This window comes from Lagenorhynchus albirostris, chromosome 10, assembly GCF_949774975.1.
Source record: "Lagenorhynchus albirostris chromosome 10, mLagAlb1.1, whole genome shotgun sequence".
Taxonomy (NCBI): domain Eukaryota; kingdom Metazoa; phylum Chordata; class Mammalia; order Artiodactyla; family Delphinidae; genus Lagenorhynchus; species Lagenorhynchus albirostris.
Genome location: NC_083104.1, coordinates 61,598,011 through 61,616,827, shown reverse-complemented (window position 1 = coordinate 61,616,827; position 18,817 = coordinate 61,598,011). Strand labels below are relative to the sequence as shown.

The following is an 18,817-nucleotide window of genomic DNA, read 5'->3' as shown; positions in this document are numbered from 1 at the left end:
AGATGGTTTGGGTGGAGAAAGGATAACAGACCTAAAACACAAACTTTTCCTGTGATGCGTGTGATTAGGAATCTTCCAGGTGTTCTGGGATATGAACTGGTAGACTGATGTGTGTGCCATGTAAGTGTGTGCTAGGCTGCACCTGGGGTTCTCACGACTTGCTCTGCCTTTTGGAGAGTCCGTGGTTTTTATTTCTAAACAACAAAGTTTTGCCTTTCACTGTTTCTATAAGCAGTTTGCATCAATTGATGCTTTGCCGAACATCTCAAAACTAAGAATTCCACAGTTGCATAAGAAAGAGGAAAAGTCAGTCTCCTTAGAAGATGGGTAGGTATCCTGCTGTGCACACTAGGGCACGTGTCCCATTCCTGCCCCTGGGTGCAGTGCCATGTTCTTCCTGAAAAGAGATGATGTAACAGATCCACAAAGAGCCGCAATTTTGCTTGCTCTCTGCACTGACCCTGCCCCAGCACTAACCCAAATGCAAGGAGTCATTCAGTTCTGATGACAAGCTCCTGCTCTGTCACCCGTCATGACCTGAGCATTAGCCTTATCCGTAGGAACTTAGTTTTTGTCAATTTCCAATATGCTTCCCTTGTGATCCTTTTCTTATGATTGTGTATCTTTAAAGTTAATGTAGGTATAATCAGTACTTCTCTTATTTTCTTGAATTTATTTCTGTGGTTTTGATGAATATTTAACAGAAAGCTCACAATGCTCACTTTCATATTTCAAATTCTATTCAAATTTATTCAAAGATAAGATCACCCAGTATCCTTGGAGAAGTCTACATAAATAATAAAACTGACGATTCAGATCCACATGGAATAATACTGTCCCCATATGATCTGCATAGGTTACAGAAATGTTTCTTTCTTAACATAGCCGTCCTGTGCCTCTTCTCAACTTTGATATATTAATTTTTGCTATTTCTGGCAATGCTATTACAAAAGATAAAATTTCAGCCACTTCAACATTAAAAATAACCATAAAAAGTCAACCCCAAACAGATGTGATTTAATCAAACTGAATCAATGGAAAAGTTGTTTCTTTTCATGAATTTTAATAACTGCCTTAATATTCTTAGGATCACAGTGACATTTCTTGGACAATTTGGAAGTGAGCTGAAAATGATAAAAGTACATGTATCACTCTATTCTCATCACTGCAACTTAGACATTGATGAAAGTTGTACCTCTTATTTCTCAATAGCCGAGTAACATGCTCCTGGTTTTCACTACAGCTGATGAGAGGGAAAGCAAGGTAAACTGGATGCATGTGACAAACATGGAAGGTAATATGTTTCCAGGGTGTGGCAACTTGTCACTGACCACAGCCTCCTGGAACAAGATAAAGCCACTGAAATAATTAACAGATGTTAGCATACTTGAAATATAAAAGTTCTATCGCTAAAAATTATGTAGGGTCAGATGGAGATTTGGCACTTGGTCCATAATTTAACTGACTTGGCAAATGGGAAGTTGAGATCCAGAGGCACATAACGTATAATATGGAGGCCACACACTTTGCATACCATGCAGGAGCTCATAAACTACTGATGATATGTATGCTGTGCTAAGCCAGCTTGATTAAGTATTAACACAGTTTTTGATACTTAGGGAAATCTGAAGTCAATTTTCACGTCGACTAAATTAAAAAGTTATTTCTATAAGAGCAAAAGAGTGACTTTTCTCCAAGTTCAAAGCATGTCCACAAATTTTATTATTTAGCCCCGGCTTGCAATTCACCTGATGACTGGTGTATCTTCCAGTCAATTTCTGTAATCTATCCAGCCTACTCTTTTTCAAAGTATCTCTTTTTTTCCCCCACTCTTGTCTATTACTTCACATTTCAGAACAAGTTGGCAGTAATGATTTTCAGTTGAGTATCTGTAGCTGAAATGGAGCTTCTCAGCCTTAACTCACAAATGCATTCAAGTCAAGCGTTGAATGAGGCTTGTGCTACTTTAGAGTTTGTAGTTTTATTCACAGCTTTGCAGATGAAGTCACCAGCTTCCATCACTTTGTAAAGATTCACACCCTGGTGAGACAAAGATGACAGTGATACCAGGTGGGAAAGGGGGTTAAGGAGAAAGAAGACAAAACAGATTCCTTTTAATTGTATTAGTCGTTACTTAACCACTTAAAATTACTAAACAAAATGCTGTTCATTATTGATGGGGGGCGGCATTTATCTCCATGAATTATGTAGCTTTAGATTTTTCTGCTTTATTAAAACATATCTTGAATCTGACCCTAGTATAAAACCATAGGCTAGTCACACCTGAATAACTCAGTGTAATTCATGCTGATACCTAAACTCTACAAAGGACAACAGTGGAACCAGAAAGACTCTACAAAATATCAGTGAAGGGCAATTAAAATGATAATCATTTGGAGGAGTTCAAAGATAAGGACTTAGGGGGGAAAAAAGACCCTCTTAGTATATCTTAGGATATGAAGAAACAAACCTGATAAAGCTGTAAGAAATATGGGAAAGATGAATGTATAATTTTTAACCATGTTCAGAAACACTCTTACTGGCATGAAATTGAAGGAGGTAGTCCAATAAAATGAAGTAGTATTTAGTACACATCTGGAACTTGTTTGCCTGAGAGGCTGTACTGTTTGAAAGCATAAGTAGGATCAACAAAGGCTTTGGTAAATCCATGGATGACAGATCGACAGTTGAGTATGAAGGCCAAGTTCAAGGCAGGCTCGGCATCTTGGGCTTGGTGGAGCCAAAGATCACCATCGAGGTTTCCACCCTGCACCTGTGCTGTCACTGTGGGGGTGGGGGGTGGGGAGGGTGGAACGGGGGCACAGTGTTAGGTGGATTAACCAGAGATTTGCCCCATGTAATATTTCGTAAGCTCCTATGTCCTCCCTCAACTCAGACTAGAAGCAACAGGGACTTAAAATCAAACAGACTCAGGCTCCCTTGCTATTAAGGAGTAGTTTTTAAAATGTATGTAAGTTTGTCGTTTTCTTAAAACAGACAAGTATAAATACTCATAGGGGCTTTTCATACAAGTGATCAAAAAGAGATCATCATTTTGATATAGGTAGTTACTTCTCTCTAGAAACTTTTAGGGCACTGTTTTCTTTGTAGTTTACTTCTGTTTAAAAATCATCAAAGGGCTTCCCTGGTGGCGCAGTGGTTGAGAGTCTGCCTGCCGATGCAGGGAATACGGGTTCGTGCCCCGGTACGGGATGATCCCACATGCCGCGGAGCAGCTAGGCCCGTGAGCCATGGCCGCTGAGCCTGCGCGTCCGGAGCCTGTGCTCCACAACGGGAGAGGCCACAGCAGTGAGAGGTCCGCGTACCAAAAAAAAAAATCATCAAAAATATTTTGTAAAATGACAGGTAAGTAATTTTCACTGTTTCTTTTTATTGTGAAGTTGTTTTTAGGGTACTAACATGTGCTTTGGTTTTGTCATAGTAATGGTTTTGGGTGGAGTATCTGTTAGGCACATTTTGGTTTTACATCCTTAATCTAGTAATATGTAAATTTTGTAAATAATAAGCTACATGTGTGTCTTTCATTTCTGAATTACATCTAACAAAAGATAATAAGATTTTAGTCACCAGCATTCTTTTTTGCTTTCCAGTAATTCCATTTATAGCAATTACGCAGTGGGATTGGTTGGTATCGTACTAAAGGATTCTGTTTCGGCCTTCCTCTACCGTTTTATTTAATGAACAGATACCTTTATGAAATAATGTTGCATTTATTCTTAAATCTTTTAGCACTTAAACCAGGTGTTTAAATACGTGTCATGTACTATGATCCATTTGGGGGTTTCAAGAACTTCTCGCAGAATATGGTTTCTGTCTTGAGGGTGCCTGTGGTCAAGCAGGCAATATGGAGCCCTAAACAGGAAATCCAGTACTTCCACTAAAGTCACTGAGAGAGAGAGATGCTCGGATGATCGTGAGGGCAGAGCTGCAGGGTAGTCAACCCACTGAGGAAAAGGGTATGGAAACAAATGGAGAGGAGTGTGTCAGGGAAGGGTGCCAGGAAGGTAAATCCTAACCTGAGGCTTGTACGGACAGTATGAGTCCTTGAGAAGAAGTAAGAGGAATGAGGCACTGTCAGCAGAGAAGGGTACCAGACATCTGAAAAATACCATGGGATACATGGAAAGGAATGGGCCGACGTGACTGGAAAAGGTATAAAATGTGTAGAACACAGCCTTGCTTTTCAGAAAATGGGAATCCACTGATGAGTACCCAAGTAGGAGCAAGGCATATTCATATTTGTGTTTTAGATAAAATCTTTTATGGTAGCAAGGAGGATGAATTTAAAGGCAGCCTGAAGCCAGCAGACCAGTGTGGAGGATGAATATCCAGGAAAGAGATAAGAACTTGTGCTGATGTAGCTACAGCAAGGATAGTAAGGAAGGAACAAACAACCAAAATATTTTAGAAGTTGAAGCAGTAGCTCTTGGTAGTTGACTAGGCATGGGAGACATAGTGATACAGGTTGTACAGAGAGTCTTGGCTTGTTGGCTGATATCCAATGTAACAACTGTCTTTGAACTGTGAAATTCTTAGGAATGGAGACATGGCTTATTTGCATTTGGACCCGCATGGCCTGACACATATGAAGCAGAGTTCATATGTTGACTCAGCTGAGTTCAACCAAGTCATTTAAATCTTCAAGAAAGGATTTCTATGAATTGGGAGTTTGGGATCAGCAGATGCAAACTATTATATACCGGACAGATAAAACAACAAGGCCCTACTGTATAGCACAGGGAAATGCATTCAATATCCTGTGATAAATCATAATGGAAAAGAATATTAGAAAGAATATATATATATATAACTGAATCACTTTGCTTTACAGTAGAAATTAACACAACACTGCAGGTCAACTATACTTCAATAAAATAAATTTTAAGAAAAGAAAGGATTTCTACTTCTGTCACGGTCATACATTTCTAATGGAAATGATGGAAACAATCAGGCTACTTTGTAATAGCTATTTCTAACCAGAGAAGAGAGGCTCCTGGCGTTTAGTGCCAAGTGGTATCAGTCTTTCACTGAACATTATTGAGGGTCTCTAGGCAACAGGCACCTGTGAATCAGCTGTCATACTATATTTCTGCCTGCAGGGGGACCTAGACACAGAAAGAAGATGGTTCTACAGCCTTGTGGTAGGTTCAGAGGAAGACACAAAGGTAGCCTGGAAACACAGAGGAGAGGAACCCAGCAGTGTGGGCCTGGGAAATCAGCAGGGAGATGCTAGAAGGTGCGTTTTTGAGGATGGTGGTGCCTCACTTTCCAGGTGAAATCGAGTATGGGCAGTAAGGCTATTCCAAGGGGTGGTGAAAGCAGGAGCAAGGGGTGGAGGTGAGAAACCGAATGCCACAGGGAAGGAGAGTGCCGACAAGCTGGCTGCTGCAGGAGCATCGCTCAGTAGAACGAGGGAAGAGGAGAGAGAGGAGAGATGGAGAGGACAATTCCATTCTGCAATCCAGGTGATGCTTTACATCTCAGAAAACATTTTGAACTTCTGATAATCTGTGAACAGTTTTTTGCCTTTTATATTTTATCCTTAAAAAAAAAGAAAATCTGCCTTAGAGACTGGTAGGCCATTTTAACAAGCATGTGGCAAAACAAGGTACTAATTTTGGTGGGTTATTATAGAGCATGTGACTTTTTCAGGTAGCACTTGTAAAGAGAGTATTCTTGCTCACATGCTAAGTATTATTAAGCTGTGGTCCTCCACTGGCCATTTTAAAAGTGCCCTGGGCTCTCTTCCAGAAGCCCTACTTGTCACCATGAGAAAATCAAGATCTTAGTTTTCCTCCAAGGAAAACAAAACAGCAAAAACAATAATCATAATAGCAAAGACAGGCTCAAATTTGCAAAGTGTGTGAAATCAAACTGGATACTAGATGAAAAAGGACTTTGGAGGTCATGAAGCACCATAAAAATGTGAAATGGTAGCATTATTGGTGATCTAACTATAGCAATAAGTTACTTTATAAAGCCCGCCCCAAGAATTTTTTATTGTATTTTCCCACTATGCATTTTAGCAAAGAGCAAAAGTGTAGTAAAACTTGACCTCAAAGTTGCTTCCCAAATCCAAGAAGCATTCAAATTTGAATCTGCAAGGAATGTATGAATATTAAAATATGCTAAGTTAACTTACTGTCTTGACCCCCAGGCCATTAAGCATGTAGATCAAATCCTCAGTGGCTACGTTCCCAGAAGCACCTTTTGCATAAGGGCAACCACCTAATCCGGATACTGCAGAATCCACCACATTAATCCCCATCTGGAAAACAAACCCAAACACCCAAGGTTTGTCTCATTATGGCATATAAGTTGTTGCATCTCTATTTAACCTGTTCCAAAGAGCAAATAAGGAAAATCTGAACCACGATTCCAACCTATTCACTTACCCACCTGCTGCTAGAACAGTCCCCGAGGTGCTAATTTCTTTTCTGACTAATCTCATCTTTTAGGCTAACAGACACTCTGCTAAGGATCTCGGGAATGAGAATAATCTTAGGTCAAAACTGAAATGGCGTTTTCATTGATAACAGAACAAAGGTAGGGGATGAAGATTGAAGTAAGATAAATACACACATGGGGTGTATTTTCCAACCTAATTTTGAGCTTTAGTCTAAAAACCTTATATAACCAACAGGAAAGATTTCCAACATCCTGACTCAAAATCAAGGTGCCTTCGAAGACAGACGGGGGCGTGGGGGGGGTGGAGAGCTGTCCTTATGTTTGAACTTGTATTTTGTGGGCTCAACGTATTCACTCAATTCATCCAATTTTTATTGAGCCATTACTTTATTTTGTGCACAAAACCCTGCTGTTTTGGGAGGAGTGAAGAGACATTTGAGAGGCAGGACATCCACCACTAACAATTGTAGCAGCTCACATTTACTGGGTCCTCACTAAGTGCTGGATATTATTATTAATACCTCATGATACTAACTCACAATTCCCACACAAACCCAGGAGGTAGATACTCTTCCATCATCCCCAAATCACGATGAAGAAACTCAAGTACAGAGGGATCACACATTTTGCCCAAGGTCACCTGTGTCTCCAGAGAATTCACATTCTGCTGTGATTTGTGGCCTCTGGAAACATGCAAGTTGGTTCATGTTATGAGTCTGGGGATATCCAAGGTGGAGATCTCTGTGGACTGGAAAAGTTGTGAAAGACATGAGCACAAAAGGGTCTGAAAGGGACCCTGGGGATCAGATTTGAATAACATAAGAAGAGAGGCAAGCAGAGCAGCCCTCTCTGGAAAGGGACAATTGGGAAATCAGAAGCCACTAAGAGGCTAATCTGACTCTTCACTCCTGGACATTGAAGAAAAAGTAATACGACCTCATCTAAAACGAGAAGTGCTGGGAAACAGAGCCCTTGGCCAATCTGCTAGATCAGCAGTTCTCAGTCACAGAAGCAGAATCACAAATGGCTGTTACATCCCCAGAGTTTCTGATTCTGGAGGTCTGGGCTGGGCCCTGAGAATTTGAATTTTTAACAAGATCCCAGATGCTGTTCTCACTGCTGCTCTGAGGAATCACACTTTCTTTCTTTTTCCTTTCCTTTTTTGATAAACTTTTTATTTTAGAATAGTTTTAAATTTTCAGAAAATTTGGGAAGAAAGTACACAGCATTTCCATACATTACACACAATTTCCCCTATTGTTCACATCTTACATCATTATGGTATATTTGTCACAACTAACGAACACATATAATATGTTATTATTAACTAAAGTCCACACATGATTCAGATTTCCTTAGTTTAGAAGCTAATGTCCTTTTCTTTTCCAGGAACTCATCCGGGTACCACATTACATGTAGTTGTCTTATCTCCTGCTGTGGCTGTGACACCTTCTCAGACATTCTTTGTCCTCATTGACCTTGACAATTTTGAATTGTTACTTGTCATGTGTTTTGCACAATGTCTTTCAAGGTGGGTATGTCTGATGTTTTCTCATGGTTAGACTGGAGTCCTGAAGTTTTGTGAGGAGAGCAACACAGGGGAAGTGCCAGTCTTAACACATCATATCAAGGGTGCGTACAATATGGTTTACAACTGATGATGTTCACTTGACCCCATGCCCCCTTTTCCATATGGCACTTTTTGGAAAAAAGTCACTATGTGCAGCTCACACCTAAGGAGTGGAGAATACCTACCTAAATTATTTAGAAATTTCCCATATGAGAGATTTGTCTATTTTCCCATATTTATTTATTTCTTCAAATATTTGTTTATATCAGTAGAGACTCATGGGTATTTAGTTAGTACTTTGGGTTGTAATCCAATATTCCTTTATATGTCTTGTCACTCACGTTTGAGATTTAGCTGTTGGGAGCTCTTCAGGTGGCTCCTATCTCCTTTGACATGCCAAGGGGGCTGCACATTTTTTAAATTGAAGTATAGTTGATTTACAATGTCATGTTAATTTCTGCTATACAGCAAAGTGATTCAGTTTCATATATATGTATATATATGTATATACATATATATACACACACACACACATTCTTTTTTATGTTCTTTTCCATTATGGTTCAAGGGGCTGCACAATTTTACTGTTCTGAATTTTCTCTGGTGAGACCTAGAATGTTTACCAAGGCTCCCAAGGGCAGAACCATAGTCCAAAAGCCATAGATGCCTTTGGGACTAATGCAAAATTTACAGATATAATTGGTTTGCTTCTGTACCTCCATTTCTCCTCATTATACTACTCAACATGGGAAGGTGGCAATGGCTCTTCTTCCTTTATCACGACCTCTCTCAAAGCTCAATCATATTTGGGTGTTAATAACTGACCAGCTAAAGTACTGGTCCATTTAAGGCAGTCTACATTTGCAGTGAATCAAAATAGTAAGTTTAAAGAATTATGCTCTAGGAGTGAAATCTGTGGAATTGTCCAGTAGTTGGAAAAGACAAAGGTTCAGACACTGAGCTCATCTCTGGAAGTCTGCCAGGACATCAAATAGGCAGAGGCATTCTTCACCTATAGGTTAATATTTATCTATTCAGTAGAATTGAATCTATCACTCCAGGAGAAAGAGGTTTCAGTGGTTCTCAATCCTTACCAATTATAATCACCTGGGGACCTTTTAAAACTAACAGCCAAGTTTCTCCCCAGAATCTGTCTGGGAATGGGGTCAAGCATTGGTATCTCTTTAAAGCTCCCTCCGGTGATCTCTTGTGTAATTAAGTGTGGGAACCCCTGAGGTAAGGTTCTCATCCATCTCCGACTTTATCAACTGTGGGTATGAGTGAGCTTTCATTTAGAGATGCTCTGTACCCTGAGGCAGCAAAGAGTTAATCAGGACAGATCAACTTTTCAAGAAAACCTGTTTTTGAAAGAACACCCCAAAAAGTATGAGGTAGTGAATGTCAGCAGTACCAGCATGAGAGGTGAAAGATGGCTTCAGTCTACCACGAGGGCTTATGATTAGTGCAATTTTCTGTATGTGCATTAGACTTTGATAAACATCAATGACAAAAAGGAGGTGTTGTTGGAACTGAAGGTAAACAAGAAAACTTAAACTGGTAGGAAAATAACCTGGAACATTTTTTCTGTTGAGCAATTAACTAGTAATTAGTCTTAATTGCCAATATCCATTATCCTAGAAATTTCTATCAAAAAAGTACTTCCTAGGAATATTTCACAAATTCTAAGTAAATAATTAGGTAAGAAATAAAAACAGATACATATGGGTGAGTGTATGTGTGTCACACATGAAACACACCCCTTATATATAGATTCATTACAGTATGTTTTATATGAATAAAAATTTGAAAACCAGCCAAATGTCTGTAATGGGGACTAATTTAAATTAATTCAGGTGTAGCTATAAAATGGAATGATAAATGCTATGTAAATGCATAGTTAAGGGAAAGAAACAGATTACAGGACATTATCATGGTGTATGGAACCATAATCCCATTTTCTAAAAAAAAAAAGGTAGAATTTGGATGATATACCAAAATGCCAACAGCAGTGATCACTGGGTGTGTGACTCTAGGTAATTCATTTTATTTTAATTCTGTTTGTCTTGTTTTCTAATGGCCCCACAATGAATGTAATTACATATATAATTAGAAAAAGAAAAAGAAAGGTTTCTGCAAACTGTAGCCTGTCGTAGAATGACAGTAAATAAATGAAAATGAGAATAAATAAACCTACGACTGAATTTATTGACCAACAATTTATTTTGCAACTAACTGATCTTTCTAGGATTTAAGTGTGCATAATTTCGTAAAGGCAGACGTGATCTGGGTGAAAGCCTCCCTGGAAAATGGTCCTTCCCTCTTTCCTACCATCACATTTGCTCTGGAACAGATTATATTTCTGTGAGTGCTAGTCACAAATCAATTGAATCAATTCTAAGAGCAGTATGTGGATTTAAAATTTCAATAAGCAAATTTAAAGAGAGTTTATTAAAGTATACCTTAGCTGTGAAGGAGAATATTAAGATATGTGTTCCTTTTAAACTCTCTCTTCCAAAAAAAAAATCACAGTACTTTAAAAATAGAACTTTCTACATAATATCCTCTCAATTTTGTCCTCTATCAAATGTGCAATTCTGTTCCCCAGAAATACATATCTTCTCAATGGATAGTGTTACCCATACACTAAGTTAGATAACTTTATTTTGGAACAAGCTGCTTTGTAAATTTCTAGTCATAGTCATCTAAGAAAATTTGATTTCACTGTGTATGTTTTCTTTACCTCGACTTCCCTATTCCATTAGAAACGGTACATATTATGATGTAAACAAGTTCTTAACAGAGCAGGAAGAAAAACATTATTTCTTCTCTGTTGTTTATGGTAAATAGAGGAAACATGTTTTTACTTTGCTACTGAAATCATAGTATTATAGAAAATGCATTGCTATAATATCCTCATGTGTTTGATAATAGTAGATGGGTTGCATAGCTTATTTTATCATGCAAGAGACTGCATTAAAAGATTAGTCTTAGATATTTCCTTTCCCATGTCTCCAAATCTAAAACACTGCTTTTCAGATGGTCAGATTCCTGGCGTCTGTGTGTGTGTGTCTGTGTGTGTCTGTGTGTGTGTGTGTAAACACACAAGCACAAATGGTTTTCTGCACCATACAGTATGTTGCAAAACAAAGCATTTGGGTTTTGTTTTGAAGGAAATATCTTCAGATTAATAACCACAAGATGGCGATGTAACACCAAAATCCACCAAGTTAAAGTCAAGCATTGAACTGCCACTGTGCTCCAACCCAGAAACAGCAAATACGTAAGTAAATAGCTTTATATTATGCAAATAAATATTGTGTTACCTTTAAAATAAGGAAACTTTTACTAATGGTGCATAGCGCATCATCTGTGGTTCAATGTAATCAGTATATTTTTTATTATTCTTCCTTTGATTTGAACATGTTTATTGAGCATGTTCTATGTGCCAGGGACTTGGAATACATACAAAGCTCTGTAGCTCATGGAGATTAGTGTTAGAAATTAATATTACTATACATTTTGTCTGTCACTGAGAAATAGTTCACTATTGCCAAATGAGAAACGATCCTCTCTAGAACTCAGAGAGCTAATTCTCCCTAAAATGAAACGAATACGTAACTCAAAGGGTGGAGGTGACTTTGGCTTCCACTTCCCTCAAAGCTCATGACCAAAGCTATTAACACAGTGACCCAGGTTATGAAAAGCCTGGTGAGTGCGGTTATGGGCTCCATCTGCTTGAGCTCCCAGACGTATACTTGGACTTAAGGCTGAGGAAAATGGATAAAATATGAGTGACCACTTCTTCTGGAAAATTGCAAATTAGCTGTAGATATAACACGAGCATTATCACTCTGTACTACAATCTCAGGTGAGCTATGAGGAGAGTTAACTTTGTTAATTTTGCATAGTGCTTGGATGCCCAGATCATGCTGATACAATAACTGAAAGTATCATCTCGACTTTTTCTCATGCTGTAAGAACTTATTCTCCAAACAAAACTGAGAAATATGATAAGAAGAGGAGTCAAAGAAATCATTTTCCAAAACATATAATCTTCCATATATGTCTGATTTCAAAATATTTAATGAAATCTACAATTTTACATATTGAAGTTAGTAAAGTATTAAGGAACATATAGAAGAATTTTGGCAATGTTATTTTTTGAAATGATGTCTACTTTTTTTGCCAAGACCAAATTTTTCTTTAGAAATCTGTAATAATGTTACATTTGAATTAAAATAACAAGTGAATCTCTGACAGGGAAATTACTCATTGTGGGGATTTAAGTTACTCATGAGGAAAAAGACAAATATTCATGTAGGATAAAATATTACAAATATACTCATTTTTCTAATATTTTTCCCTTCAACTTGTTCCTCACAGCTAATATTCCCTCCAACAGAGGATTGTAATTATCCACATGTGATGCGCTACTTCTCCCCCAGCAGCCAGACCAGTGTCACTAGTGGGTCACAGCACTCTTTCCAGGGAGCCCAGATCTTGCTCTGAGATGCTACTCACCCAGCACTCTAAAGAATTACCATATATGGAGTTTTGGTACCAACTACTTGCCATTCATGTGTACTGTGAACATACCATGCTTTATAAACCACAGATAGTGAACCATTGGCATGCATGAATAAAGCCCAGTGTTTCCATACACTGAAGTTATACACCAAAATTGGTATGTAAATCATGATACCTTGCTGTTGGGGGTGAGTAAGCTAACGTGATGGATTATTAACGCTTTCATAGACCATCTCTTGTCTTTGAAAAAGGTTTCCTGCACGTTTCACTCCTCCCTGCCTTACCACACATAATGAGATAGATTATATTTGTACTTTCATGTAGTATATTTCAAACTGAGATAGAAATGGGGGTGTGTACATAGAAGGAAATAAGGAAATGGAAAAACATAAGAAAGTTCTCAATTTCAGTAAACTGAGAAATAATAAATACTATTAGTGAACATTGATTGAAGGCTTATTATATCACAGATACGGCACCACATACTTCACATATGAGAAAACTCCACAAAATCATGGTAAGTGGGCAGTAATTCATGCTCATTTACTGATGAGGAAACTGAGGCTTAGAAAAGGGAAGTGACGGTCCATGCTTCACACAGTTAGTATGAGACAGAGTTTAACAGGTATAACATTTGTGTGCTACTGTTCAGTGTTAATAGTTAACTGACTATGTGCTAATAATTAAATGCCAGCTGCATTACTAAACACTTTACACACCTGGTTGCATTAAATCCTTATAACAACTCCAGGGGGAAGGGTGTGAATTAGGAAGAGAGCCATTGACAGATCAAAAGACTTCATTTTCTGAAGACGTGGTACGTATATACAATGGAATACTATTCAGCCATAAAAAGAATGAAATAATGCCACTTGCAGCAACATGCATGGACCTACAGATTATCATACTAAGTGAAGTAAGTCAGAGAAAGCCAAATATCATATGATATTACTTACATGTGGAATCTAAACAATGATACAAATGAACTTATTTACAAAACAGGAATAGGCTCTCAGACTTCAATAGCAAATTTATGGTTACCAAAGAGGAAAAGTGGTGGGGGGGGGTATATTAGGAGTTTGGGATTAACATATACACACTACTATATATAAAATAGATAACCAACAAGGACCTACTGTATAGTACAGGGAACTCTGCTCAATATTCTGTAATAACCTACATGGGAAAAGAATCTGAAAAAGAATGGATATATGTATATGTATAACTGAATCACTTTGCTGTATACCTGAAACTAACACAATATTATAAATCAAGTATACTCTAATTTAAAATAAAAATTAAATTAAAATTTTAAAAGGAGACTGAAAACAACAACAACAAAAACTCAATTTTTTCATCATACTTTCTTCAACTCTCTGAAGAAGTTTCTACACAACTCAACATTATCAAGAAATTGAGAAAGTAAAGGATTGTTGTCCCAATGGTTGTATTTCTAGGAAGCTATCCCAAGAAAATAGCCAGAAATGTTAATATAGACTTATGTTCAAGGATGACTATTCTTTGTATTATTATTTGTAACAGTGAGAAAAAAGCCTGTAAATGAAATGTACAACCATAGGGGAATAGTTAATAAGTTATGTAAGACAGTTATGAGACAATTAAATGGTTTTGAAGAATATATAATGGTATGGAAAAATGCTGATAAGAAAATGGAAGATAAAAGAGGAGAGTAACTATATTTGCTATAAGTCATTTGTATTTCCAGATTGTTAACAACTATCTGTAATAAATATATACCACTTGTAATTAGTACAAAGGAGCCATATTAATAAATGTGTACCCTTCTTTCTCAATCATTTCCTTCTTCTGCCAGGACAACACCCCAAAGTACACTGACCGACCTCAGGCTCTATTTTCTCATTTCCTGGGTTCAATCCAAACCCTACAGATGACTCCTCTCAGAATCAGCTCCTCTTTTCTGTGTGTGAGTGGATGTCACTGGCTCCCACGGGCACTCCTTCAGTTACCATCCATGCTCTCCAATCTACTGGCACAAAATAAAATACAGATTTCTGTGCCTTACCCAAAAATCTGAATTTTTTTCTTGTAAAGCCCAAGTATATGCAATTGTTTCAAACTCCAAGGTGACTTTTATGGATAATAAAGTTTGAAGATCTCTAACCTTTCAGTTTAGCGGTTCATCTGTAGCAGACAGTACTGGCTTTTCACCAAAAAAATCTGTCTCCTCTTCTTCTGGGACTCAGCTAGACAACATTACCTAACTGCCCTTCTGTGTAGGTGAGGCTGCCTGATGTGGGTTAGCCAATGGCATGAGAGCAAAGTGATGCAGGCCATTTCCAGAACAAGTCCTTTCAGAAACTACGTGTCTTCTTCCTTTTTAATAGTCAAATGCCCATGACAATAGGCCTGAGGGAATGGTGTAGCCACAAAATGGAAAGAGCCAGGTCTCTGAGCGAACACCTGGAGGAAAGATGCCCGCTGCCAGGAACACGTGCAGTGGACCATCTAATGAGTGAGGAACAAACATCCCTGTGTTTGAGCCATTATTTATGTTGGGGGGTTCAGGGTCTGCTATATCAGCATAGCCAAGTAGAACTAATACACTAACTGATATGGTTGGATTAAAATCTGCTAGCTATTTTCTATATGCTCTATTTGTTCTATGCTTTGTTTTTCTTCTTTTTCTATCTTTTGTTAATTGAGCATTTTTTATGACTCTATTTTATCTCTTCCTTAATATTTCTACCTCTTCTTTAAGTTGTTGAGTATTTTACCCTACGCTTTATAGTATAACTTAATACAATTAAATTAATATTATTTAATTAATAATAGCCTACTTTCAAATATCTATGCCACATGGAGGGAAGGATCTTACAGTATTACATACAATATATTCTCAATTCCTTCCACCCATCCCTGGTGTTACTGTTTCCCTACCTTTTACTTTTACATGTGTAAACTCACAATACCTTGCTACTTTTTTTCCTTTAGACAGTCGGTTATCTCTTAGAGCAATTAAAAATAAGAAAAAAGTAATTTCATCTTGATTTATTTCATTTCTGAGTTCTCTGAAGGAACTTGTCTAGAAAAGAAGAGCAGAGATTCAAATCCTGGTATTTAGTGAACACTCACTTTTCGGAATTAGGAGAAGGGAGATGAATTAGTGCAGGGGGAAGTTCAGTGTCATAAGACAGTGTAGAAATTTCCCTAAATATACCACAGTGATGAATGCTGAAGGTAGTTAAAGAAAATGAGACCAGAGAAAATTTATTGGATTCATGCCATTGACAAAGGTTGAAATGGGTCGTTTCAGCAGAGATAGAACAGGAGTGAGGTGACAATAGATTCAAAAACAAACAGAGAACCTACAGCCTTGTGCTTTCAAGATCAGTTTCAGGAGACAGACTTCTGCTTGAACCTGCTCTGCCACCTGTTAGCTGTGCGATCTGGAGGATGTTACTTTACCTCTCTGTTCCCCCAGCTGTAAAATGAATTTAATAGTACTGATTCACGGGCTTGTTCAGGATACAATGTGATGTTCCACGGAAAGCGCATATCCCATAGCTTGGTACATAACATGTGAGAAGTCTTGGCTTTCACAAGTATATGACAAGGATATAGAGGCAGACGGAGGATGCGTGTGTGACAAATGAAGAAGAGCATTGGGGCAGATTTCAGTGTGGAAGTATGCAAATGGAGAGACAGGTGAGTTGGCAGCCATGAAGGATAGGGCTCACTGAATAGGGGTAAAGAATGAGGCTGCACTAGAGGAGAAAATTAGCCAAAAAAGCCTTAGGGAGGTGGGGATGAGTTTGAGGTTAGGGCAGAAACATAGAGCTGAGCCAGGAAATTAATAGATAAAACTGTGCCATGAGGTAGGGCAAAAGGAGAGGACAGACAGAGTGCCAGAGACTCTTAAAGGAACAGTGACCCCAAAGCTTCCAAGGAAAATCAACCGTCAATCTTCTCAGAAACACAGTAACTGAGTTCATCGGCTGAGAGTCCTGGAAAGAGTTGACCATCTCATTCCAGCTCCTCGTAGACCCAGCCTTACCCCGCTCCCATGATGCTCTCAACGCGTGCAGAAAAAGTGATAAATGGAGACAATGGTAACAAAGTGAGGGGGAAGAAAATGGGACACAGATGGATAACTAACACTGTGTAAACATTAAAGATTTTGCACCTATAAAGGTAGAAGTCACCATGTATTTTAGTCAAAATCCCTTATACGATTAATTGATTAGTGGATTGATTCTGGTTTAAAGGGAAGGAGCTAAGCCCCAGAGCTCTTAGGGGTTTCCCCAAAGTCGCAGATGTCTTTGGTGGTGGAGACGGGTCTAGAATTCAGGCCTTTATGCTTCTGGAGTTGCACTGGTAGGAGATAAATAATTTCCAGTTCCAAAATGGATGTTAGTGGGAGGTCTGCCTAATATTGTGAAAATATAACTAAATGTTCAGAAAAGAAAAAAGAACGTTAAGAGAGAAAAAAAAAAAGAATTGAAAACAGAGTGGTGCTGACAAAGAACTAACAGCGTTATCAATACTCACAAACCAGGCAGGGCTTGTGATAATGGAAAGATTACACCTTTTTATTTTCTTTTTTAAGTCAAAGCAGCAAGCAATATACATTAGCATCATGAGGTCAAGAACTTCACGCTACCTCACTCCATGATACCCTCAGTATATGGCATAATACCTAGAACAGAACAAGTTACTATTCAAATGTTTTTGAAAGTGTAATTGAACAAATTCAAATATTTTGAAGAACAATTGCAGGATCAAGGCCTGAGTGCAAGCATGACTACACATGGTGTGAACTGAACTTGATCCAATCCAACTGGAGACACAGAACGATGCTCTGAGGATAGCAAAATCAATGAGCCATGTCAGTGGATCACTACCTACTTTGCTCCCTAAACCTTCTTCCCTTGGAAATGCCATAAAGATAAGTTTATGGCACCTGCTTGTTTGTTTGCTCAGTGACTCTTTGTTAATCTTGGCGGCAGCTGTTGGAACCAAAATTGAGTCAATCACAGGCTCCTCCCCCAGAATGTGGCACAGAGACAAAGACAGATTCTGTCTTTCTAAGAGGTGAGATGTACAGCACATGAGCTATGGACAAGCAATTTTTTCCATGGACGACAAGCAGCAGAGTAATTTGGTCTGTAGGAGGGGGTGGAATAAAACATTCGAATTAGAGAAATGCCACCTGAATTCCAGGCAGCTTTTTGGTTCTTCCTGAGATCCAGCTTCATTTCCTCCCCGCCTCTGTTTTTTTGTTTTTGTTTTGTGTGTGTGTGTGTGTGTGTGTGTGTGTGTGTGTGTGTGTATAGTCATCTTTATTAAGACATCTAGATTCTCATGGGCGTCTGCTTTTCTCTCATTAGAAAATCCACGGTTTATTTGAGAATGGTAAAAAGGGACACTATCTTAGTGTCATTAGGACAAGTTTTCACCTGATAGGAAACCTGAAAGGGGCTCTGGGCCTCCCAGGTCACCAGACTGCCTTAACAGACCTGCCCACACTCAAGTATCTTCTGGAATTCCTTATAAATTTCAATGGGCACCCAGGCAACAGAACATTCTATTACTCTGCTGGTTTTTAAGGTGCAGGTCCAGGGTTAAATATTGTGTCCAAGCTTAACATTTTAAAATTGTCCAGGTTTATTTTCCAAAAATAGTGTATTACTCACTTTACCAATCTCCGTGCCAAATAAAGGACCCCAAAGCATTAAATGATAACCACAAAGAAGTTCGGTGAGGCTCCTCTTCTCTCCCCAAATCAAATTATTTGGAATCCCAAGCAAATGCTAGTACCACAAATGCAAGGCAGTAGTCTTTCCCGAAAAGCCCCACCTTTGTTTCTGAAATAACATTTAATGAGAGCTGTGCCAAGTAAACCATGTAGTAATCCTAGGAAGTACATACTATTATTATCATCCTCATTTTATATGTGAGAAACTTGAGCCACAGAATATTTGCTATGACCACACATAGTGACACATATTGGCTAAGTGGTGAGAGCTGAGATTCAGAATCAAGTGGGAAGGCTTCCAAATCTCTGCTCTTTGCTTGTCTTGTTCCTTTAAGAGGTTTTCGTGACACACCCCTATATCCTCATAATACAGTCTCTTTTTTGCTTAAGGTAGCTTGAGTTGGCCACTTGCTTGGAAACAAAGAGTAGTAACTAACACATCATTAAGTTAATGACCTGGCAGACCAGATATTCATAAATACAAAGAACTACAATGCAAAGTAGAGAGTGGTAGCTATTATGAAAATTATAAACGAAGCTGTCAGACACATCAG

General features: G+C 38.4%; 1 protein-coding gene across 4 annotated transcripts in view; it reads right to left on the bottom strand.

Annotated features, from left to right (window-relative positions):
- Positions 1–722: 722 nt before the first annotated feature.
- HMGCLL1 (3-hydroxy-3-methylglutaryl-CoA lyase like 1) overlaps positions 723–18,817 on the bottom strand; it is a 137,742-nt gene continuing 119,647 nt past the window's right edge. For 3 of the 4 annotated variants that reach the window (XM_060164112.1, XM_060164114.1, XM_060164113.1), the window contains 2 exons: positions 6,164–6,289; positions 723–2,040 (listed from right to left, as the gene is read on the bottom strand). In XM_060164112.1, coding sequence (XP_060020095.1) covers positions 1,939–2,040; positions 6,164–6,289 — 228 coding nt within the window. In that variant the 3' untranslated portion in view covers positions 723–1,938. Of the gene's footprint in view, positions 2,041–2,655; positions 2,785–6,163; positions 6,290–18,817 lie in introns of those variants that run through there. The other variant, XM_060164116.1, reaches the window with a different exon arrangement.